General features: G+C 42.1%; 2 protein-coding genes and 1 non-coding gene across 9 annotated transcripts in view; 2 read left to right on the forward strand and 1 right to left on the reverse strand.

Annotated features, from left to right (window-relative positions):
• TRAM1 (translocation associated membrane protein 1) overlaps nt 1-15,827 on the reverse strand; it is a 33,316-nt gene extending 17,489 nt beyond the window's left edge. Inside the window, exons 1-6 of the mRNA XM_039464473.2 lie at nt 15,546-15,827; nt 7,499-7,562; nt 5,616-5,737; nt 5,381-5,497; nt 4,071-4,129; nt 2,298-2,382 (exon numbers count right to left, since the gene is read on the reverse strand). Coding sequence (XP_039320407.1) covers nt 2,298-2,382; nt 4,071-4,129; nt 5,381-5,497; nt 5,616-5,737; nt 7,499-7,562; nt 15,546-15,668 — 570 coding nt within the window. The 5' untranslated portion in view covers nt 15,669-15,827. The remainder of the gene's footprint in view (nt 1-2,297; nt 2,383-4,070; nt 4,130-5,380; nt 5,498-5,615; nt 5,738-7,498; nt 7,563-15,545) is intronic.
• LOC120362452 (small nucleolar RNA U13) lies at nt 11,413-11,519 on the forward strand. Its single transcript, XR_005578359.1, has one exon. It is a non-coding gene; the product is annotated as a small nucleolar RNA U13 (small nucleolar RNA).
• Nucleotides 15,828-16,093: 266 nt separating the features above from the next.
• The window catches only part of XKR9 (XK related 9), a 112,153-nt gene continuing 103,124 nt past the window's right edge, over nt 16,094-25,122 (forward strand). For 4 of the 7 annotated variants that reach the window (XM_074386762.1, XM_074386768.1, XM_074386765.1 and 1 more), the window contains exon 1: nt 16,094-16,334. The gene's annotated coding sequence lies outside the window, so the exon portion shown is untranslated. Of the gene's footprint in view, nt 16,335-18,919; nt 21,298-25,122 lie in introns of those variants that run through there. The other 3 variants (XM_074386763.1, XM_074386767.1, XM_074386766.1) reach the window with 2 other exon arrangements.

Below are 25,122 nucleotides of genomic sequence, written 5' to 3' on the forward strand. Positions count from 1 at the left end.
TGGCAGGAGCTGGTAAGAAAAGAGCTTTAGGAACTAAAATGAACAATTGCTTTGAAATGTCCCTCCTTACTTACCATAGTCAGTGAATAAGATATAGACATGGATTAATAATGAAATCCAGAGGTTTTTGTTCATGAGTATACATATACTTGAAGAAGGCTTTAAATATCGGAACCATGCTAAGACATCAAGAAACTACTGACACTCTCAATAGCACTGTCCAACAGAACTTTCTGCAATCACGAACATGTTCCGTATCTCTTCTGTTCAAAATGGTACATACCAGTCACAGTGGCTAATAAGCACTTGAAATATAAGTTAGTGTGATCAAAAAAGTCAACTTCTTTTTTTTTTTTTTTAAGTTCATCTAGATGTGACTAGTAGTTACCATTTTGGACAGTACAGCTCCACAGTACCTATGATTCACATTAGGCATTAATTAAACATTTGGAAGGGCTACTGGAAACTAGGCCTAACAATTTTATCTGAAGACAGTTCTAAGTCAATGGTTTAAAAATAAAAGATCTTCATCCTATTCCTTACAATCAATATAGCTGGAGAAACAATCTACTTTATAAAAGAAATCAGCATTAAAAGAGCTTAAGTGTCATAGCATACGGCCTCTAATCTGGTGGTTTTCTAGTCCTAGCAGACAACATGAATGGCAACAGACACACAGAACACAGACTCCAAACAGTAGCGAATCAAGTGCCTATACCATGAATTAACTATTTGTAGCACACATAAAAATAGTGTTATGGCTTTTGAGTAGGCAAAGATAAACTAGTCACCAGACTGGTTGTCACACTTTTACTCTGGAAGTTTTCTCAAAGTAAGGAGATTTAAAAATAAAAACCCAAAACATTTTAAATTCGGGAAAATGTAAACATATATACAACAGACAGAAGATTCTGACATACCTATAACTCAATCATTATTAATAAACGACCAAACTTGTTTCATCTATATCCCTCTTCAATTTCCTTCATTTGATATTATTTTGAAGTAAAATTCCACAGAGGATTTCATATATGAGAATTTAAAAAAAAAAATAACCTCCCAGGAAAAAAAGGGGAATGAAAGTATTTGATTAATTTATCCTAGGGAAGAGGTGTTCCAGGAAAAAGAAATGATGTGGCAGGATTACAAAACTAGAGACTATCAGTGTGCATGAAGCACAAGTAGAGAGCAGAGGAGGAGAGAAGAAGAGCTCTCTGGGGAAGAGATGGTGCCGGTGGGAGAAACTCTCAGGGCACAGTTGAGCAGCATTACTCTAGCTTAACGTAATAGGGCGCCAGTACAGGTGTCAGAGGAGAGAGGGTTAAGTAAAGGAAATGACTTTTGTGATAGCATGGAAGCCTGACTTCAGAAGCACTGAGGGTAAAACTAGGGAGGATTTTGCAGTGCTCCAGCAGTTTACTTATTTGTTCAAATAAAACAAACAAATGTCCTTCCCATATGCTAAAAAGGGAATGCTCTGCTCATTTCAGGAGAGGCTTTGCTGGTGAATATTTAAATATCTTTTTTTTTTTTTTTTTGAGACGGAGTTTCGCTCTTGTTACCCAGGCTGGAGTGCAATGGCGCGATCTCGGCTCACCGCAACCTCCGCCTCCTGGGTTCAAACAATTCTCCTACCTCAGCCTCCTGAGTAGCTGGGATTACAGGCACACGCCACCATGCCCAGCTAATTTTTTTTTTGTATTTTTAGTAGAGACGGGGTTTCACCATGTTGACCAGGCTGGTCTCGATCTCTTGACCTTGTGATCCACCCGCCTCAGCCTCCCAAAGTGCTGGGATTACAGGCTTGAGCCACCGCGCCCGGCCATATTTAAATATCTTTTACTTTTTTTTTCCCAATACTGATTTTTTCTTTAGGACTTACACACAGAACTGTTAGTTGTAATGTGACTGACCAATCTCCTTTTTGCCTCACTTGTGAAATGAATTGCTAAGAATATGGGTAAGATAAAACAACTATTACATTTAAAAATTTGTTTAAATTTTAATTTACATTACCACTAATGTAATTTTAAGACAAGCCATTAACATATCAAATGTAAAAAATTCCCCTCTAAGCTAAAATACTGACTGAAGGTTTTTTCCCCCAAGAAATGCTTAAGGATTTTAGACTTTGTGGAAAGCGGTGTGGTAGGAGAATAATGGAGTAAGAGTTGAGGTAAAAAGGATGGAGGAAGGGCAAAGATGTAAAGAAATATTTAATTTTAGAAAAATTTTTCCCAAAAAAAAAAAAAAAAAAAAGACAAGACAATTTTTAACACTACAAAATCCCAGCTTACTTTTTTGGTTTTCTGGAAGTAGAGTTCAGGAAAAGCATGAAGCCAGTAAGCCAGCTGTGATATGTAGAAAAACTTCATTTGAAATCTGTAGAATGCAAGAAAATGAAAAGTATCTTTTAAAGCATAAATTAAAAAAAAAAAAATAGTAAACAAACACTGGAAGTCGGGACATACTAAGTAACTACCTTTGCTATTATTCCATACACTATTCTGTACACCTTTAAATAACTCTTCAACAACCACTTTCCCCATCTCCCTGTGACAGTCCCACCATTGGACAAGTCCCCTGGATTAAACAGCAGGCAAAGATATTATCTGCAGAAAGCTGCTGACATCTAAGCCAGTTGGGAGGAGTCAGAGCTCCTATCAGTTCATTAATACCAACTATAGTATATCATGTTAGCTACTGAAAACATAATCCACATGTCTATACAGTTTCATCTAGACAAGAAGGGCAAAAAGACTGACACAAAATCAAAGGCTCATAGATTAATAATCACCTAAAATTGGGATAATCCCAATTTCAAATATCCTGTTTTTTTTTTTTCTTTCCTTAGGTAAATATGGTAACTCTACCTGGTTAGAACATGGAGAAAGCCCCAAACAAATGGAGGCAGAGCTAGGATTAAAGAGTCAGAATAAGGCATACAAGGGCTCTCCAGGAGGTATATCATAATCAGTCTAGAACCAATACTCTCTTGACATTATATCCCTCTAGCCCTTTTGCTTCCTCTTTATTTTCCCTTCTCCCTCTCTTCCAGAAGTCTAAAATAGAAAACACAAAGCCAATCTGAAATAATTTCTCAGGGCAGGAGTGGCAGTGGTGGAATAGTCCCACATAAACACAGTATTTACAAAGTTCTAATAAAACTTTAGAAATCAGAGTATGAATCAGTAGAGTGGGTATTACTGTTGGTCTTAAAACAAAATATACATAGTCATGTAATTCCCTTCCTTCCTTCATAGCTTCTCCCTTCTCCAATTCTCACATCACAATGTAGTTACTAAATACTGTCTAGGTGACAAGCCCCTGCAATCTACTAGGCACAATGAAGGATATAAAATAGTTTTTACTGCTACCCAGGCACATATTGCTTTAGTGGGTATGGGCACAATAGAAGACTTACAAAAACAAAACAATTATAGGACAATCAAAACAATATATAGACACTACATAAAGCATCTACCAAAATGACAAATTTGGGGATACAAAAGACCAATACAGGCTAAAGTAGCAAGGAAAATTAATATACAATAGTTGTACTAGAGCTGGCTCGAATAATGGATAATTCAACTGAACGTCTCTGTAACCACTGAGCACTGTAACCTGGCAGCACTGTATAAACTACAGAGAAAAAAAGAAACAATTCCTAACCTCATGAAGCTTCTAACAGAAGAGAATAAGAAAGGAAGATATGAAAAGAGACAGTGGGTGGGGACAAAGAAAAGGAGCCAAAGTACAGAGATGATGGAGTCATATAAAGGGGAACGGACGAGTGAAAAGAAGAGAGAAGAAGCAAGTACCAAATTAAGATTATGCTAAAATCATCTGTTTCAAGCTTACAAAGATGCTGAAAAGATGAGATTAGAAACATAAATAAAAAAGGACACAGAGTTGTTTTTTTTCTTAGGGCAGTGGGACTGTCAAAGACATATTTTTATCTATTTTATGAATTTGCCTAAGTTCCCAAAGAGAATAACAAGAATGAATTCTGATTAACAGTGACATGATCATGGTCCTTAACAAAGAAAGACCTGCTAAAAATGACTTACGTCATCAGGTTATGGGGATAAGCCCTCCATAAGATAGTTGGGTCTGCGATGTAGTTTTCCTAAGAAAGAAGATACAAAAATTAACCTATGAGCATAATGCAAACTTCTTGGAAAACAAAGACATTATTTTCATTTCTCAAACATTTACAGTTCCCCATACCAGGTTCCAAAGAGCCAAACTCTTTAGTTATTTTATTTTCAATCCAAATTGAGTTGCTTTCTTGAGTAAAGCGAAAATCAATGCTATAAATGAGACATGAAAGCAGGTAAGAACTAATTCCTGGCCCTAAAAAATCTTTCAATCATGTAGAATAAAAATACACGTAGGCAAACAAACATAAAACAACCAATAAACAGTAGTAGTACATAACAGAGGCACAACAGCTACCAGGAGAGATGACTTTTGTCTTGGGGAATCAGAGGATTTCAGGAAAAGTTTGTAGCACCTGACAGAAACAAAGGATAAGGGCACTACCACATTTTATGGAATTACATCCATAAAATACTGCCCGAATCTTTTTCTTAATCAGATCTATTTAGTGAGAATTATGGCATATATTAAAAAAATAAATAAATAAAACCAAAAAATTGAAACCGACTTTTTAAAGAGTATTTTCCCATAGCAGTATAAAATTTTAGGGTTTTTAAAATTATAATGGTTTTTAACCTAAAATGTACATATTACCTATAAAGTATTATTAAAGCAGCAGAGTAAAATAGAATGAGAAATGTTTTAAAGAGCTAAGTCTTAGTCTACCTCCAACATGAAGTGCTTTACCCTAGAAAACTGTTATCCATCTCTAACACAGTGATTAAAAAGAATTACGTGTCTGACAAACTCAAAAGTATGTAAACTATAGGACACCATATAAATTTAAGGGATTGTTATCACTAATATTAAAGCAAATACTGCCTTTCTTTTTCTCATTAGTTAGAGTGATACAAATAAAGGTTCTGATTGCTATAACTGAAAACTTATACAACAGTTAAGAAGCCTGGAAAACACGAGGGCTGTTTTTAAAGGAAGAAATGCCTGTGACCATTAAAACTCACGTAACCTAGTAGGAGTATCATTCACATCTTACGCTTTTTGCTGATACAGAGGTATCTGTAAACCACTAAAAGTAACAATCAGACTGACTAAAAATGAGTAAGCCTTTCTGAAACAGTAAACATAGTTTAGAATTTTGCTGTATAAAAAAATGCTGAAAAGAGATTTATCACTGAGACTCTTAACATATACCAGTTCATCAGAGAGTTCCTAATCTTAGATAAGGAAGGAGAACAACAACATAAGAGGACATACTTACAGAGATTAGAATGAATGTTCCCCAAACACAAGCAAAAAGGTAGAATGCACTAAGCTGACCAGATTCATTAAACTTGCTATGTTTCGTTTTGGAGAAGTGCATTCGCCTGTTAATTTTCTAAAAATAAAAACAGCCATTAGTAATTAAAAATTATAAATTATATTTAATATAGGACTATCAAATTATAGAGAGCTAGTACTTTATAAAGTATAGATTTCTAAGACTGCATACTTACGTCCAACACATATTCTTGAATTATGGCATGAATAATTATCGCCACTAGCATGTAGAAGAAAACTGTAGCCAAATCTTTGATACCATAGTAATAAAGGGACGCTGATTCAGTAGCTTGTTCTTCTGAAGACCAAAAAAGACACACATACACAAAAATACACATAAGGTTATAAAAACAGCATTAAGTACAACACAGTTATAGAAAGAAAGCAGACTAACCTAATAAAAAAATTCTATACAAACGTCATAAATAACGTGCTCTTGGACATCTTGAGTCTTACAGGTCAATGAAAATCAAGACTATCTAGAAATCTAAAGCTTTAGAAATTACTTACAAAGTCTTGACACGTTAGTTACAGCCACCAGAGACCAAAAAACAGGGAAGAGGAGGCCACGCTCAATAAACTGATTATTATCCCAGGGGTATAAATTAGGTTGATAATGTTATACTTAGCCTATTGACCTATTTTTTTCAAAGGACTTTTGAAACTTTCTACGTCTACTTTCAAACTACATACTAAATTATGATTCTGATGGAAAAACCGATTTGACCTGTATTTGGTTTAGTTTCGATCCATAAGCAGTAGAGATAAAGGCAACTACTAAAGTTGTTTTTAGCCCTTGCAATTGCTACACATTTTTCAAAACTAATCTTTATCAAATACTTGTGAATTGCTGACACTTGTTCTCAAACTTTATGTTTATGGGGAACATATATATAAAAGAGCTTTATTCTTCTGTGGCATATTCAAATTTCAAAACAGTATTGTAGCTTTGAGTAACATAGTAACTAAATCGCTAAATGAAATATTTACAGAACTGTACATAACTGAACAAAAGCCCAATTCAGGGGCTAGGTGCAGTGGCTCACACCTGTAATTCCAACACTCAGGGAGGCCGAAGTGGAAGGATCGCTTAAGGCCTGAATTCAAGACTGACCTAGGTAATATAGTGAGCTCCATCTCCACAGTAAATTGAAAAATTAGCTGGGCATGGTGGTGTGCCCCTGTAGTCCTTGGGAGGCTGACTCGGGAGGATCACTCAAGCCCAGAAGCTGGAGGTTGCACTGAGCTATGATCACACCACAGCACTCCTGCCTAGGCAACAAATTTGGCAAGACCCTGTCGTCTCTTAAAAACACACACATACACAGCAACAACAACAACAAAAAACTCCAACTAAATGTTGTATACTACATTATCTTACATTCCGAATAAAAAACTCTGCAGGTTTACTGCCTCAACCAAAAAATACCCCATCCCTCACTCATGTTAGTTAATTGTATCACTGTATTAACTACAATCAGCTTCCAAGAAACACCTAATTTTTACACAGAATAATTAAGAAATAACATTTTTGAAGTAAAACCTAATAGTCTAGATGCTTTTACTAGATAATTCCTAGAGCTTACCAACATTTTCTCTAATTAAAATAATTGTTAAAAGTAGAGCACAGGAAAAAGTGAAAATAAAATAATCTTAGAAGGACTGCTATTAGAGGTACAAAACATAACTTGCAGAAACACTAAATCTGCCATTGTACTGTTAGAAGCCTTGAATAAACAGTGACATTTAAACAAATTTTAAAAATACATTTTCGTATAATTTTCTTAGGAAAAGATCAGAAGGCAGAGAAAGCAAAACAAAGTTATTTTACGGAATTTCGAGTCCATTCAAAAAATATATGTAATAAACAGAAACATATATAGTGTAAAGTCAATCAAAAACATCAGATCTTGTATTACAAAATAATCAAAGTAATATTCAGTCACATCATGGATGAGATCTCTGACGATTAATACAGGGCCTAGTATTCATGACAATTTCCAAGTTTGTTCAATGGAACTTCTATTTACATAGAAAATTCTTAGTGCAAATTACCTACCTGTTGTGGGGAGGGTGACATTGTACTGAAGAGTAACAAAAATGATAGACGCTTTTGCTGTTATCTAGAAAGAAGGAAAAAAAAAAGATCAAGTCAATTTATGACCCTCTCCCAAATAAGAGCTCAAGGGCAAAAACATAAAATCTGTCCCTAAATCGAAGCACCAAAGGCCTCCTAGTTCCTGTGGTACACAATGGAAATTACTGATTACCAAGGAGCTAATGTAATTCACCAGAGTACTCTTCTGTGGGTTAGCTAAGATTGTGTAATTCATCCTTAACTTTAAGATTTCAAGAGACATTTTCTACAGTTCCAGAAAACAGTTATTGAACAAATAATGATTCTCTAGCCCTTTACAATGAATAAAAAGTTCTTATTAGGAAAAATTTTGAGCGTAAATAAAAGGAAGCACAGTTAGCACAAGAAAAAAATATCAAATGTAGAGTTTGTGGTGTGGGTGTGTTAATATCCCCACACACCTAGCATAGCTAAGTGGTCAGTAAGTGTTTAACTGATTTGACTACTGGCAAAAATAAACTGGTCAGAGCAGAAAAACGGAATGCTTATCCAGTATTTATAGGCACCAAGCAAAGTGCTAGACAAGAAAGGATAATACGAAGATGGAAAAAAAAAAATCCCTGATGATAAAAAGCTCCGTTGTGTGAGAAGCACAGGTAAATAAACGGTTACAGTACTGTAAAGTAAGTGCCAATCACTTACACTGTAGGTACTTGGGATTAAACAATGAACTTTGTTGGTTTTGTTTCTGGGGTAGAACGAAATGAAGCATGTTCTGGAAAGGCTTCTCAGAGGAGCTGGAGCTCTGTCTTGCTGGGAAATAGGTGTTTCCTTGGTTCACAAAGGGGGATGAAGAAGGCAGTACAGATAGACGAAACAGAGCATGGCAAGGTCAAGCAGCAGTGAACACAAGGCCAGGCATAGGACACACATCAGGAAGTGTTAGAAAAGACTAGAAACATTACTGAGTGTTAGAAAGGACCCTGTTTTTTGAGCTAAGTAGTTTAGATTTCAGTTTTGCACAACTGGAGAATTTTGAGGATGGGCAAGTTCATTTATGCCTTTTAGGCCTGCTGTCTGTGACCTGCTAAGTGGTCTTCAAGGCCCCTTCATATCCATTCTCCATGCTGCAACTAGCATGATTTTCAGATCATGTTACCTCACTCCCTCCCTACCTGCTAAAAATCCTTCACTAGATTTCCATCTTTCTAGGAGAATGTGGCCTATAGGACTCTGTGGTCTGACTCTTCCCTCTGCCTCTGCAGCCTCATCTCAGACCATTTCCTCCTGCTCCCTTGCCTCCTGCAGCACCTCACACCACAGGGTCTCTGCACATGCTGTTCTATCTAAAATACACCTGGAAATCTTTCCCATAAGATCTCAGTTCCATCACACCTTTTCAAGGAAGTCTCCCTGTCTTCCTAGAGGAGGTCATTTCCTTTGTTAGATTATCTCAGAGAACTATGCTCCTTTCCTTCAAAACACATACTCTGGACTGGTTATATTAATAATTTCTGTTTCGCCCATTAGAAAGTAAGTTCCATTAGAACTGGAACCATGCCTGTCTCCACTCATCACTATATTTCAGAGCCCAGCACGGGGCCTGGTACATATTAGGTAAGTAATCAATATCACTGGATAACTATCAGTTAAAGTGCAAACTGAAGTTAGCATACAGACAAGAATGAAACTTCTTTGGTAAGCTAGAACAAAGAGTAGAAGGTTATTTATTGATGCCTACAGCTCTGGGAGATATGCAGTAAAGCAGCAAAAACCTGAGTCTAAAACTCAGTAGGGAGAACCTAGCTTAAATAAAGATTTGGAAGTCTCTACAGATAATAGGTGAAGCTGTGAAAATACATAAATCATATATGGAGAGTGAACTATATTTGTAGAGAAGCAGGACAACATCAGACTCATGGAGAGAACAGGGAAAAAAACAAAACTTCAAGTCACCAAAACTAATTAAAAATGGTTAGAGAGACAGAAAAGGAAATAAAGAGAGCTTGGTGTCCTAAAAGCCAAAGAAGAAACATTTCCAAAAGGTGTGGTTAATAAAGTCAAAGTTTCAAAAGAGATGTGGGAGGAAAGTGTACAACAGACCAGACAATTAAGAAGTCATCAGTGGTCACAGCCTGAATGCTTCCAGCTAAGTAGTGGGAGCAGGAACTGCGTCGCAGTGGATTGAAGAGCACAGAGGCACAAAGTGGTATCCAGTAGATACCAGGTCAAGATATATGTTGTTTTTAGGACAGGAGAGATTGAGCTTGTGTGGGGGCAACAGTGAAGATACCACAGAAAAGGGAGGAGAAGTTAAACACACAGGATAGAAAGGGAATAACGGATGGAAGCATAATGGCAGAGAACAAAATCATAAGGCCTGAATATTGCACTCTTGAACAACTTTTCCTCTTAGATGGGAAGAAGGCAGTAATGGATGGGACAGATAAGTTCAAAAGACAGGAAAATGAGAAAATCTGTGCTTGATAAATTTTTATTTTCCCTGTGTGGGAAAGGAGCAATGTCACATATTAAGCAAAATGCAGACGTGAATGATGACTATTTATATAGTTCCCAGACGGAAAGGAGATGGCCAGGAAAAGTAAAAAGATCACCGGATACTAACATCTGAGGTTAGAAACCTTTGATTTACAATATTATCTACCAGCATGAGTATGACTTTCTCTGGCAACCCTCAGCAATCTGTGAATTGAGAGGCACAGAAAAGGCCAATAGTGGAGTAAAGCCTGCAGGAAGAAAAGCAAAACAATAAGGGGGCTAATATACTGGAGAAAGGGAAAGGGGGCCAGGGTACCACAAAAGCTCAGACTAGGTAGGGAACTGATTTATGAATACTAGAATGATGGAGGCAAACAAAACATAGGTTGTAGCTGAACTCTGCTATCCTGGAATTCAGGAAGTGGAAGAAGTCAGGCCTGCATGATAAAGTGCAGGAAATGGCCACTAAAGTGAGTTCCTGAACTGGGTTAGATATGAAGGTCTCTTAAGTAGAAAAGGCTACTAAGGCTACTCTATTAAAATTTGGGTCATTCACAAGGACTCATTAGAGCAGAATGATGACAGTAGTCTCCAGTGCAACACTATTTTCATGTGATTATTTTTAGTAGAGTGGTTACTACATTTCATTTAGTGTTCTTCGTTTAGACTATACACATATAAACACTCTCTTTCACACACAAACACTCCACATCCCTGTTTCCAGTTTGTAATATGAAGTCACCATTGTCACACCTAAGAACACTTTATTAAAGAGTCCTTTACAAACAAGTGAGATTCTTCAAAGATAAATTTAGCATTAAATTCTAAATGCAGCAAAAAGTAGATTATCCTTTTAGCCAGGCTTCCAAATAAAATTAAAATCTGGCCTCTAGCTGCTTTAGCATGTGACTTTAAATAGAAGAGGAGGAAAATACTACACACCCCCAAAAGTTTAAAGTTTAAACCAGCAGTCATGCTCCTAGCCATATCCAGGCCTCCTAAGCCATGCCAGCATTGCTTTAGTTAAACTTACACCACAATTAATTAGTAGTAAGATAAGTTGGTTTAGAATATAAATAAGCTACAGAAATATATAATGCACTCAAAAGTAAAAATACCTGAGTTTATGTCATTAGTTGGGGCTTGGTATCTTTTCTTGTTATATAGAGATGTGAACTATTTTGAACTTGTTTTAGAGGAAGGTGTGACTACTACATGGACTGGATCCCTGAAAAGCAGACAATTCTGAGTATCAAATTCCACTTCCAGTGGGGCTCAGTGGCATGTGCCTGTAGTCCCAGTCACTCAGGTGGCTGAGAGGGGACGATCACTTGAGCCCAGGAGGTCAAGCTCCAGCCTAGACAACATAGTGAGACCTTGTCCCCAAAACAAGAGAGATCCTTTTGTAGTTCGCAAGTGTAATGATTGGGGTTTCACACTTATGTGTGAGATGTGTCTCTCCCTCAAACTTTGTTTTGACCTCAGCACCACAACCTGTCTGCCATAAAAAGAAAGAAAAAAGGAAAAGAAAATGAAAAACAAACAAACAACCCAAACCTCCAAAACTGTTCCAAGATTGTTGAAATTTTAAGTGTCCTCAAAATCTGCATGGCATAAAGAACTTACAGATTTTGATTATCTTTCTTTTTGAATATCCTTCCTTTATATACTCCTTAAAGGAAATACTTCTCTTGTGAATCCGCAATTCTTCACCCCTTCTCCACATCCTCACTTTCAGAACGCTTCCCAAGCATCCATCCCCACCATTTTATGACCATTCAGTTTTTCCTAACTCAAATGTGAAACCATTCATTGTACACTATGATTTGAATTATGTGGACAAGTACTGACTGTAATAAAACTATGATTCCAAAATTTACAAGCAAGTTTTGATCAACATAAAGTTCCTTGGAAATTAAACTCTTACATTACTGTCAGACTACTTTATTAGCCTTTTATTACCGTCTTTTATTATTAACTACTTTTATTACCGTCAAACAGACTACTAGATGCTAACTTCCAGGCCCTTCTCTCACATAAAAATGCTTTTTATTTCCTGATTCTGGTGAGTTTTGAAAAAATAATAATAGTTACTACTTACTGCATGCCTCTTACAAGCCAAGCATTGAACTAGGCATAATACATACTGGTTAATTAATTATCAGAGTAACCCAATAAGCCTCATTTTACAGATGAGGAAACTTCAGTTCTGAGCTATCCTCAGTCACCCAGTTAGCAAGCTGCGGAGCCCTAACTTGAACATGAATCCATCCCTTCAGCTCCAGAATGCTTGCTTTTACAGGGTATCTCCATTGCTTCTTCATTTTGGCTAGCAATAGAGTATTTATTTATTTCTTAATTTATTTGTCGATTTCACCATAAATCCTCTGACATTTCTTCAATGTATTTGCACAAAAGGTTTAACAGTTCTGCAAAAAAATCAATTTCTCTATTATTCTAGCACAAACACTGTCATTCTATAATTACGTTAACTTTGAGATTCAGCAGCAATTGTTTTAAAAGTAAAATAGCAAAACGAACCTCGTCAACACATTCCCATATAAAGATAACATGCTTTGAAATCCTAACACCTTAACATATGGCAAGAAAAAGGAACAACTTGCACAAACTTCACTTTTGTGTATCACTTTAACGCTCACTTTGAATTGACTTTAAAAGCCTCTATTTAGTATTTTTGTCTATTTAGAGTTTCAAATTTTACAAATTTATGTAAAAGTGAAAGTCCACTATTAAAAAAAAAATCACTAACATGTGAGGCAAGGTATAGGTGGTGGACTTCTCTAGAAATACAGGAAGAGAATGTAAAATAGTTTATATAAAATCAAAGTTCTACTGTGTGTCAGAATTTCTGATTTACATTTCATTTCATTCAAAGTACTGCAAATATACCTTGCAGGTCACAGTACCCCTAAAATATGTTTTTAAAGTCAGAAATTCTTAACATGTGGAGATTGTTTATGACAAGTTACATAAAATCGGATATACTACATATGTTAAAGTATTACTTTAAGATAAAAGCAGAAAATATATACAAGTATCAAATTCAGAAAGTGAATACAAATGTTTAGCACTGGGTTTTTTTTTTTTTGAGACAAGAGTCTTGCTCTGTCCTTCAGGCCAGAGTGCAGTGGTGCAACTCGGGCTCACTGCAGCCACCACCTCAGCCTCCCAGATGGGACCACAGGTGCCTGTTATCACTCTCAACTAATTTTTAAAAAATCATTTGTAGAGACAGGGTCTACCTATGCTGCTTAGGCTGGTCTCAAACTCCTGTGCTCCAGTGATTCTCCCACCTCAGCCTCCCAAAGTGTTGAGATTTACAGGCCTGAGCTAGCCCAACAGGCCTAGCACTGTATTTACCTTCACACCAGATTATCTGAACCTTGCAAAAAATGGCTGTGAGGAGAACAGGTGATACTATTTCCCTATACACAGCAAAAAAATCGAGGCTCAGACTTGAGTAATCCAGTAAGTAGGTGGCAGAGCCCAGACTGAAAGCCTGTGAATGTTAGTTCCCTTCACCTACCCTTTATACCTGCTATGTCCTTAGCAGTGGTTTCAAACGTACACGACACAATCAGGAGTATATATATAAATAATCTATATCTAGATCCAGAAAAACTCATTTGAAGAAAGGTGAAAATAAGGTAAAATATTGCTATTTAGTTTTAAAATTTAAAAAACCAAATAGGCTCCATTTAGAAAAAAATTATTCACCTTCTCAGGGATTTTTTTTTTTTTTTTGAGACAGTCTAGCCGCTCTGTTGTCCAAGCTTGAGTGGAGTGGGGCAATCTCGGCTCACTGCAACCTCTGCCTCTCAGGTTCAGGGGATTCTCTTGTCTCAGCCTTCCAAGCAGCTGTGACTATGGGCGCGCGCCACCTCACCTGGCCAATTTTTGTAATTTTAGTAGAGACAGGGTTTCACTGTGTTAGCCAGGATGGTCTCGATCTCCTGACCTTGTGATCCGCCCGTCTCAGCCTCCCAAAGTTCTGGGATTACAGGCATGAGCCACTGCACTGGGCCTTCTCAAGGATTCATAACGTTGTTCTCTCTCTCTCTCTCTTTTTTTTTTTTTTGAGGCAGTCTTGCTCTGTCGTCCAAGCTGGAGTGCAGTGGCGAGATCGGCGCACTGCAACCTCCGCCTGCGGGGTTCAAGCGATTCCTCTGCCTCAGCGTCTTGAGTAGCTGGTGCGCGCCACCATGCCCGGCTAGTTTTTTGTATTTTAGCAGAGACTGGGTTTCACCATGTTGGCCAGGATGGTCTCAAACTCCTGATCTCGTGATCCACCAGCCTCAGCCTCCCAAAATGCTGGGATTACAGGCGTGAGCCACCGCGCCCAGATATCGCTCATGTTTTTTTTAGGCACTTCATATGTCCCAGGCACTATCCTAGACTCTGAAAATACAGACTTGTTAAAGTACTCCAAAATCTCTACTCACACTTGTTACATGCAGGAGAGAGGAGACAAAACAATGTACAAGCAAAATAATTTATATATTTAATAAGACATAGGGGCTCCACAAAAAAATTACAAAGGAAAAAAAGCAAAGGAACAGACATGTATATTGGGGAATGAGGAGAAAACATAGGATGTTACTCGTTCTCTTTGCAAAGTGTACCATCCAAATTCTACAGCTGTTAAATAAGTCATCGAAATACCAGATACGTGGGAAGAGCATTTACACACTCCTGACATTCCCACCCTCTCCTACTTCAAGAAACAAAATTACTCGACTCTTCAGCACCGCTGTTCAGAACCTCAATTTATACATCACACCTTGTTTCTTTAAAGCATCAAGGCAAAAAGTTCGTTAACTGGTAATAATACCAGCTTAAAAGACAAAAATTAAAACAATCCGCCGCGCCTCCACTATGCGGGTGCCCGGCGGCCACCGCCCTGCAAGTCGACAGCAGATGCCCGACTCTGATTTCTCGATCACCCCAATCTTGGCGATACCAGGGGCCCCCCAGTCACTCGGGGCCTGTGGCCTGGGGACCGGTGCTCCCAAGACCCGGGGGCCAGGCCTCCGCCTTCCCCGCCTCTCGCAGGGCGCGAGCTCACCGCGGCCGAGGCTGGCCGTCCCCCGAAGTCCGCCCACTAGCCCCGAGCCAGCTCGGCAGCGCAGGGGCCGCCCCCGCCCGCCCGCCGGCCCGCCGGCCCCTCGCCGGCTGCCACGTAACCCTTCGCGGGAACCAGGAACTGCGCGGCGGGGCCGGAGGGAGGGGGCGGCGGCGGGTCAGGAAGGGGGCGACGCGGCGATCCCCACCCCGCTGCGGGCGGCGACGAGGCCCACCGGGACTTTGCATCCCCGGGCCGGCCGCCGGGGAGCTGCCGCGGGCGTGCGGCAGGGCAGGCCCGCACATTGGGGACTGGGGGTCCGCACCTAACCCCAGCCGGACCCCCCCGCAGTCCCGGCCGGAGAAGCCGAGGCTGGCAGCAGGAGCCCGGGCCCGGGCCCGGGCAGGGGGCAACGGGGCCGGCGGTCGGGGCTCGGGGCGGGCTCACCTCAAACATGAGCCCCAGCAGGAAGACCATCGCCACACAGGAGACGATGTCCGCGTGATTCTGCAGCACGAATTCGTGGCTCAGCACTGGGGGGCTCTTGGTGCTCTTCTTGCGAATCGCCATGGTGGGGCCGCCGCCCGCGCCTGCAGGTGCTCCGCCCCTGCTGTGCTCTTCCCAGCTGCTCACCGACTCGCCGCCACCTTCGCCGCCGCCTCCCCCTGGCTGCTCCTTACAGCCCCGCCGCAGCCGCTCGCTGGGGCTTCACTTCCCATCCCACAGCCAGTACGCAGCCGCCTGGCCGCCCGGGAAGGAGAAAAAAAAGCCAGTCGGCGGCGGGGGCGAGCATGCGCACTAGGAAGACGGCGCTCGCTCGCGCCGCCGCCGTCCCCGCGAGCCCACAGCGCCGCCTGGGGACCGGAGGCCGTTGGCCCGCTGCCGGGCGAGCGTGCCGGAACGGGGGCTGCGCGCCCGCTTCGCGCCGGGCGGCTGGGTGGGAGGCGTTTCAAGAACCGGCTTCCCGCCCCTGTCGGCAGCCTGAGGCCGCGGCCGGGTCTGAGGGCGGTCGCGAGCCCCGGCCCCTCCCGCCCTCCCGCCTTTCTGGCCACTCAGGGGCTGGGTGCCAGTGGCCTGTCCCACACCGACACTTCTTCAAGTCACTGCCGCCGTCTGGATGATCTGAAACTGTGAATGCCCCCGGACTCCACAAGGGTACGACGTTTTCTCCGGCTTTGGCTTTTGCCTTAAAAATTACCTCAGAGTTAAGCACTCCTAGGGGCTTATTCATACTCTGTAAGTTTGGACTTCTTTTTTTTTTTTTTTTTTTAAAGCTGACCCTACTCGGTCGGCCTGGCCATCCCCACCCGTCCCCACCCCCGTCCCCGTCCCCACCCCCGTCCCCGTCCCCACCCCCGTCCCCGTCCCCACCCCCGTCCCCGTCCCCACCCCCGTCCCCGTTCCCCGTCCCCGTTCCCCGTCCCCGTTCCCCGTCCCCGTCCCCGTTCCCCGTCCCCGTCCCCGTTCCCCGTCCCCGTTCCCCGTCCCCGTCCCCGTTCCCCGTCCCCGTTCCCCGTCCCCGTCCCCGTTCCCCGTCCCCGTCCCCGTCCCCGTCCCCATCCGCGTCCCCATCCCCGTCCCCGTCCCCGTCCCCGTCCCCATCCCCATCCGCGTCCCCATCCGCGTCCCCATCCCCGTTCCCCGTCCCCGTCCCCATCCCCATCCCCGTCCCCGTCCCCATCCCCATCCCCACCCTCATCCCCGTCCCCATCCCCACCCCCGTCCCCGTCTCCGTCCCCGTCCCCACCCCCGTCCCCGTCCCCGTCCCCGTCCCCACCCCATCCCCACCCCCGTCCCCGTTCCCCGTCCCCATCCCCACCCCCGTCGGCGTCCCCGTCCCCGTCCCCATCCCCACCCCCGTCCCCGTCCTCGTCCCCACCCCCGTTCCCACCCCCGTCCCTGTTCCCGTCCCCATCCCCGTCCCCGTCCCCGTCCCCATCCCTACTCCCATCCCCGTCCCCGTCCCCATCCCTACTCCCACCCCCTTCCCCGTCCCCATCCCCATCCCCGTCCCGGTCCCTGTCCCTGTCCCCATCCCCACCCCCATCCCCCAGTGGCCTCAAACTGAAGAGGAAGAGATCAGTTTGGGTTTACTTGCTTCATTTAAATTAACAACATGTTTTAATACTCTAAGGGAGATATTTAAAAAGTTAAAAAGGTTCGTGAATTAGACACGTCCTCCTCTTACCGTTTTGCCCAAACCAGGAGTCCTTCGTATCCTTTTTCCTGAAGAATTGCTTACTGTTTACCCATGAGCCAAATCTAGAAACCAAAGTCATGCTAGATTGAGCCCTTTCCGCGCCCTCCCACGTCCACTCATCACCAACCCCGGGCAGCCCTATCACTCGGCTTCCCACTACCGCAGTGCGAGGGGACCTGCCTCTTGCCTACGATATTACAAATCTGGTGTAACCACTTAGTGGATCACGAGGTCAGAAGATCAAGACCATCCTGGCTAACACGGTGAAAGCCTGTCTCTACTAAAAGTACAAAAAATTAGCCGGGCATGGTGGCACGCACCTGTAGTTCCAGCTACTTGGGACGCTGAGGCCGGAGAATCGCTTGAACCCAGGAGGCGGGGGTTGCAGTGAGCCGAGATCGGGCCACTGCACTTTAGCCTGGGTGACAGAGCAAGACTCCGTCTAAAAAAAAAAAAAAAAATTGTGGGTTGTTAAATCAGAATTCTGTCACTTCTTACTTGTATGATCAAGGACAAGTTACTTAATCTCCATGGGACCTGATTTCCTCATTTAAAAAAATATATTCATTTATGTACTTACTGAGGGTTGACTATGTCCTGGACACTGGGGATAGAGAACTGAGTGAAAAATACAAATTAAATTATTCTTATGGACCTTCATTCTAGTGGGGGAGAGAATCTTTAAACAAGATTTCAAAAGTGAAACATGCTAAATTGAATTGAGCACCCAGGAGAAAAATAAAGCAAGGGGAATAGGAAAGCGTGAGGCACTTATACTTGCCTGAAGACCTGAAGGAGGTGAGGGAGCAAGCCCTGTGGATACCATCTATAAAATGAAGATAACTGTAGTGCCCATTTTAGCAATTAAATGAGATGATTAAAGGAAACTGCTTAGCGGGGAGTTAGGGCTTTATAAATTTAGTCAGTGATTATTATTTTCCTCCTTCTGGGCAATCACTAGTTTCATTTCCCTTCAGATCACATTTCAATGTTTATACTAGAATGCTGCTTCTAACCGGCAGAAAGTTTTTCAGTGGGTTCCCTTTTCCTTCATGGAAAGCTAGCATCACAAAATAGCCCTTTCTGATTTGATCCTTGCCTACCTCGACAGACTGGAGCCCTGCATCTTAGGCCACAGTCTCTTTACCAGCATTATTGACTACACACAATATACACTTGCCTCTCCGTTTCTGTGGGTGCCGCATCTGTGGAGTCAACCAACCTGGAGTAAAAAATATTCAAGGAGAAAGCTGCATTTGTACTGAACATGTACTGACTCCCCCCGCTCCAGTGATTATTCCCTAAACAATACAGTACAGAAAACTATTTATATAGCATTTATGTTGTTTTAGATATTATAAGTAATCTAGAAATTATTGAAAGTCTAGGGGAGGATTTAGGAGGTTATATGCAAATATTACATCATCTTATATAAGGTACCTGAGCATGGGTGGATTTTGGTATCCACGGGAGTCCTGGAACCAATCCCCTGTGAAGACTGAGGGACGACTGTACATGCCATAGCATGCCCTCTTCCTATGCTCTCCCCTGCCTTTGTGTATACTGCTGCCTCTGGAATGCTTTCTCCTCTCCTCTCAGACACAGCAGGCTCCTGCTGTTCCATGTCTTATTTACACAGGACCTCTTCGAAACCTTCACTGAATTCTGTGGCCTAAGCAGTTTATCTTTTGCGATTCGATTGCATTTTTGAAATAGCTTTATTGCACTATAATTTAGGTCATCTAGTTCAGCTATTTGAGGTATTCAATTCTGTGGTTTTCAGCATATTTACAAAGTTGTGCAACAATCGCTATAATATCACTTTAGAACATTCTTATAATCCCTGAAAGAAACCTTGAACACATTACCAGGGACTCTCCATTTCCCCTCATAGTCTTGGCAGACCTTGGCAACAACTGATCTATTTTCTAACTCTCTGTGTTTGCTTACTGTAGATATTTCTTTTCTTTTTGTTCTTTGTTTCTTTTCTTTCTTTTTTGAGATGGGGTCTTTCTCTGTTGTCTAGGCTGGAGTACAGTGGGGTGATCATAGCTCAGTGCAACCTTGGACTCCCAGCCTCAAGAGATTCTCCCACCTTTGCCTCCCAAAATGCTAGGATTACAAGTGTGAGCCACCATGGCCAGGCTGGACATTACAAGTAAATAGAATCATGCTCTTTTGTGACTGAACTCTTTCATTGAAGATAATGTTTCCAAGGTTCATCCATGTTAAAACATTTATCAGTACTTCATTCCTTTTATGGCCACATAATATTCCATTGTATGGATATAGCACATCTTATTCATCAAGTTTAACCAAGAAACAAGTATAAAAATAATATATGGCTCTACAAAGTTAATCATTTTAAATATATTTAAAGAGGACTTGAGATGCACCAAGCAAGTCCTGAGTTGTAGGATATAATTATTAACAGGACAGACTTAGTCTTTGTTCTTGAAACTCATACCTGGAATAGAAGACAGACAATGAACAATGACCAATGTGATGGATATTTACAAAGGGACAGTGCAAGGTGCAGTAGAAGTGTTCTAGGTCATTTGGAAATGAATTGTTCTACTAATGTCAGTTTTAAAACTGAAATTGACCCTTTCAAACCTTAAAATCTAGTTATTTTTCACTTCTTTGTGAGAAGACCACGTTGATCTTCTTTTAACTGCTTAAACATATCATACACTGGCCGGCTATAGGACTTGAGATGACGCTTGGGTTTGGTAAGATGGAGGTTATGTGGTTATGTTAGTTTGGGTTGTCCAGGAAATAGATGCTAAGACAGAGTTAGAAGCATAAGAGACTTACTGGCAATAACATTTGTGAAAATTAAAGGGGAGGAGAGTCAGCCGGGAAAGCCTTCAGACTGTAATGAAAGGAAGGAGGAAGAATCAGGGAGGAAGAGACTGAGGTGCAGCTGAGAAAGTTGGCTAGCCATGTGTGGAGCTCCAGCACAGAGACTTCACACTGAGGATTTCCACAGTGGACGGAGAAGATGAGTCCCTGGACTGTGGCAGTGCTCTGTCATGCACTGCAGGCTCCTACCCTGTGCTCTTGCCATCTTCTGCAGAAGCTCCTCACTTCTATCAGGAGACCCTCTCTCTACAAAGCTCCCCTGGGCTTTGGTAATTATCCTTCTTGCTCTTTCAGGCACCCTATTGATGACAGCGTTGGGGTGCTCACAACCCACTGTTGTTTCCTTGCCCCTACCTACACCCTTGAAGAGTGCCTTTATACACATTTCCCCAAATCACCCAATTTAAATGTGCCATTTGCTTCTGCTAGAACCCTGATTCTTTTGGGGTCACTAGTGACTAAGAGGAGAGTATTTTCCTTGGAAATGATAGAACCAAATAGCTGACTGGAATGGGTTCAAGAAAGAATGGGAAATGGCAAGAGGGAGGCATGAGTATAAGCAACTCATTTGAGGGGATTTCCTTGCAAGGAAAGACAAAGTAATGGGCAAGTGGTGAAGAGAGGTCTGGGGAAGGGTTTTGCTTTTCTTTTTGGATAAGCTATATTATGGTGTTTGCATGCAAATGAGAATGATCTATAAGAAAGAGAAGTTTATGTTACCAGAGTTGCTTGGAGAAGCACAGTCGTTGAGCAGCTCAGAGTTGATGGAATCTAGTTACAGCTGACCACAGTAACAAGATAGGGTGCCCACAGCAACCAGATAGAGGGCAGAATTTAGGGGTAGGTTGATAATGGCAAGATTTAAGTTGTCTGCTTCTGACCGCTTCTACTTTCTCAGTAAAATAGCAAACAGAATCATCAGGAGTGGAGATAGTGTGATGGCATTTGAGAAGAGAATGGAGTAAAACTGTGGATGGTGAATGGATTGAAGGAATGTTATCAGACAGCAGGGCCCACTTGAGATTTGGGGCCATATATTTAAAGTAAGACTAGTAAGCAGAGCCACATAATTTTCTCCAGTCACATCTCCCGTTTGGATACAGGTGTGGAGAAGGCACAGTCGGGTTTTGCCAGGTCAGTATGACAAAGGATGTGGAGGATGTGCATGGTCGAGGGCAGGGATGATGAAGTGAAGGCCATCAGATGGCGGTCGTGCTTGCTATATACTGTCACCCTCTGCCCTGAGAGTCCACCCTTTTCTGCTGTGAGAGGCAAATGTCTGCAGACTGTGTTACTGGGACTCCCTTGCCCTTGACTTCCTGTTGGAATAGGACTGGAAGTCTGTGGAAGAGATTGGCCAAAAACTAGAGACTTTTGGGGACTTATTTATATTCCCATCCTTCCTTGCCTTACTATGGTTCCAACAGTGGCTATGTTTGTTCTCCTGTGGCCACTGCCTGTGTCAGGTAGATTTTCTGTTACTGTTTCAGCTCTAAGTGGGCTCCAGGGACCTCATTTTCTCCCCCACCACTTCAGGTTGTTGGTTGTAATAGCTTCCCATGCTCCTACTCCCTGGATACTTCACCATCTCTTGTTGGTTCCTTTAACCTGTTACTCTTCTGTGAATAGGTCCTTCATTAAACTCTCTCCAGCTAAACTTTTTTGAGTGGGTTATCTATTACTTGCCGGTTCTCTGACAGAGATGGAGGACAGGGAACTAGTGCTAGGATCTCTGACTTGGAGACACCTATTGGGCTGAAGAATTGTTGTGGAGGGTAGCTGGCTGAGGAGGAAGTAGTGAGAGAGTAGGTTGCTGGAAATGACTTCACAGGTTGTGCAGTCACTGGCAATGAGATGCACAGGGTGAAAAGGTGGGAGTGGGTAGCTGAGGTGGACGGAGGAGGAGAGCTTTGGGAGTGAGAAGTCAAGGGAATAGGAGGCTAAGGTGCTCGGCACACACTTTACATGGATGCTAAATCACCGAGAATGACCGATGAAGAGTGGACAGGGAGCCAGTGAGGGAACTGGCCACTGACATCTACTGCGAATGAGGAAGAGCCTGAGAGACTGGTAGATGATTGCCAAAGGAGGGTAGTGGGTAGTGTAGTTTGAGGGCATGGACTTCCAGAAAAGCTGAGGTTTTTGAGCAAGGGAGAATTGTCATCAGCAGCAATGAGGATCATGAAAGATGCCCATTCCACCCCTAGGCTCTGTGGTATGTGGTACGTGGGAGGGAAGAAACAGCCGCCTATTGAGAAGGCTCTAGGGAAAGCAGGTTTCAGTTTTCAGTTAGAGCTGCCTCCAAGGTTTCTGAGCAAGAAGGTGAAGAAAACATTCGGAAAGAGGCGGTGGGTATCTGGGATTTGGTAGATGGCACAACTGGAGCTTTGGGGGATACACTGGAAGAGTTCGGGGACTGGGAAGGGGCTTTTAGTTTAAGCAAAATAAGGGAATGAACGAAGTCTTGTGGGAAGGAGATTGTGGTGATGATGGATAACAATGGAGGTTTGACTCTAGAGGTGACTAAGGTATAAAGAGTTTTGAAGCATGATGGAATGATCTTGAGGTCTTTTAGGGGAATGTGGGGGTTTAATTATAATTTTAGCTTCTTTTTTTGATTGGCCTCTTGAGTTTATAGTTAAAGGTGGCTGCCATTAAATTCTACAAGGGTAGGTCATGGTGGTAGGGAAAGTGGTTCTACCAAGACATATGGGCTGTGGAGGCCTCCCTCAAGTAGATTCTTTTTGTTTGTTTTAGAGATGGAGGTCAGGCTGGTCTCGAATTCCTGGCCTCAAGCAATCCTGTTGCTTCAGACTCCCAAAGTGCTGGGATTACAGGGGTGAGGTACCCTACCAGGGAGCCCTCAAGCAGATCGATTGCTCATGTGTGTTCAGATCTGGAGGCTACATTCTAAGTAAGTGAGACTTTGGCAAACATAGCCTGGACCCTGAAATTCTCAAGATACTTTTAATGACTGTAGGACAGAAGGCAGCTTATTTGGGATTAGGTATATCCAGGAAAATTTGTGGCACAAGATTGCTGTAATTATGAGAAATATAAAAGAACAGAAATATGATCTTTGCCCTCAATGAGGTTGTATTTAGTTGGTCTTACAAGACATGTATAAGAATAAAAAGCCTGTTCTGAGATAATGTGAAAGTAGGTGCAAGAAAATGCCTGATAGAAATAAGTTAGAACTAAAATGGGAGTGTTTGATTTCAACCTCTCCTTGGGGACAAACTGATGAAAAGCAAGAAACGAATATTTGTTACATGCTTATTAAATTCCAGGAAATTTGCTTTTACATATATTATTTGGTCTTCACAATCATCTTAAAATAGGTATCGTCATTTTTATTTAAAGATAGAGAACTGAGGCACAGAGATGTTAGGTAATTTGCCCAAGGTCATAGGACTAGGTATCTGTGTGCCTGCCAAACCCATTCTTTTTAATGTTTTTTGATACAGGGCCTTGCTAGGTTGCCCAGGCTGGCTTCAAACCCTTGGGCTCAAGAGAACCTCCAAGTAGCTGGAACTACAGATGTGCACCACTGTGCAGCAACCATACTCATTCTTGTTTCATGTAAACAGTTCTGTAGGGTCTGTTCTTGACAGAAAGACTCTGACTCTTCAGAGAGTAGTGATTCTCAATCTTATCTCACTTCTCATCTATTCAAGAGATTGGTTCCTGCCTTTGTAGAAACACAAAGCCCCCCCACACACAAAAAAAAACCCAAACGGATAATTTTTCTGTTTACATGCTATTGCTGGATCAATACTGTGAGCTTTAAAATATAAAATCGTACTCAGCTGGTGAGGGGGAAGTTGTATTTTGATGAGGAAGCAAAACCATTTCATTAATATTTGGAAATTATATGATTTTCTTTTTTTTTTTATTGCATTTTAGGTTTTGGGGTACATGTGATGAACATGCAAGATTGTTGCATAGGTACACACATGGCAGTGTGCTTTGCTGCCTTCCATCCCCTCACCTGTATCTGTCATTTCTCCCCATGCTATCTCTTCCCACCTCCCTACCCCCCACCCCTCCCCCATTTCCACCCAACGGACCCCAGTGTGTAGTGCTCCCCTCCCTGTGTCCATGTGTTCTCATTGTTCAACACCCGCCTATGAGCGAGAATATACGGTGTTTGATTTTCCGCTCTTGTGTCAGTTTGCCGAGAATGATGGTTTCCAGGTTCATCCATGTCCCTACAAAGGACGTGAACTCATCGTTTTTGATGGCTGCATAATATTCCATGGTGTATATGTACCACATTTTCCCTATCCAGTCTATCATCGTTGGGCATTTGGGTTGGTTCCAGGTCTTTGCTATTGTAAACAGTGCTGCAATGAACATTCGTGTGCACGTGTCCTTGTAGTAGAATGATTTATAATCCTTTGGATATATACCCAGTAATGAGATTGCTGGGTCAAATGGGATTTCTATTTTTAGGTCCTTGAGGAATCGCCACACTGTCTTCCACAATGGTTGAATTAATTTACATTCCCACCAACAGTGTAAAAGTGTTCCTATTTCTTCACATCCTCTCCAGCATCTGTTGTTTCCCGATTTTTTAATGATCGCCATTCTAACTGGTGTGAGATGGTATCTCAATGTGGTTTTGATTTGCATTTCTCTGATGACCAGTGATGATGAGCATTTTTTCATATGTTTGTTGGCCTCCTGTATGTCTTCTTTTGTAAAGTATCTGTTCATATCCTTCGCCCATTTTTGAATGGGTTTGTTTGTTTTTTTCTTGTAGATCTGCTTTAGTTCTTTGTAAATTCTGGATATCAGCCCCTTGTCAGATGGGTAGACTGCAAAAATTTTTCCCCATTCTGTTGGTTGCCGATTCACTCTACTGACTGTTTCTTTTGCCGTGCAGAAGCTGTGGAGTTTGATTAGGTCCCATTTGTCTATTTTGGCTTTTGTTGCCATTGCTTTTGGCGTTTTGGT

The sequence above is a fragment of the Saimiri boliviensis genome, chromosome 15, assembly GCF_048565385.1.
Source record: "Saimiri boliviensis isolate mSaiBol1 chromosome 15, mSaiBol1.pri, whole genome shotgun sequence".
Lineage (NCBI taxonomy): Eukaryota > Metazoa > Chordata > Mammalia > Primates > Cebidae > Saimiri > Saimiri boliviensis.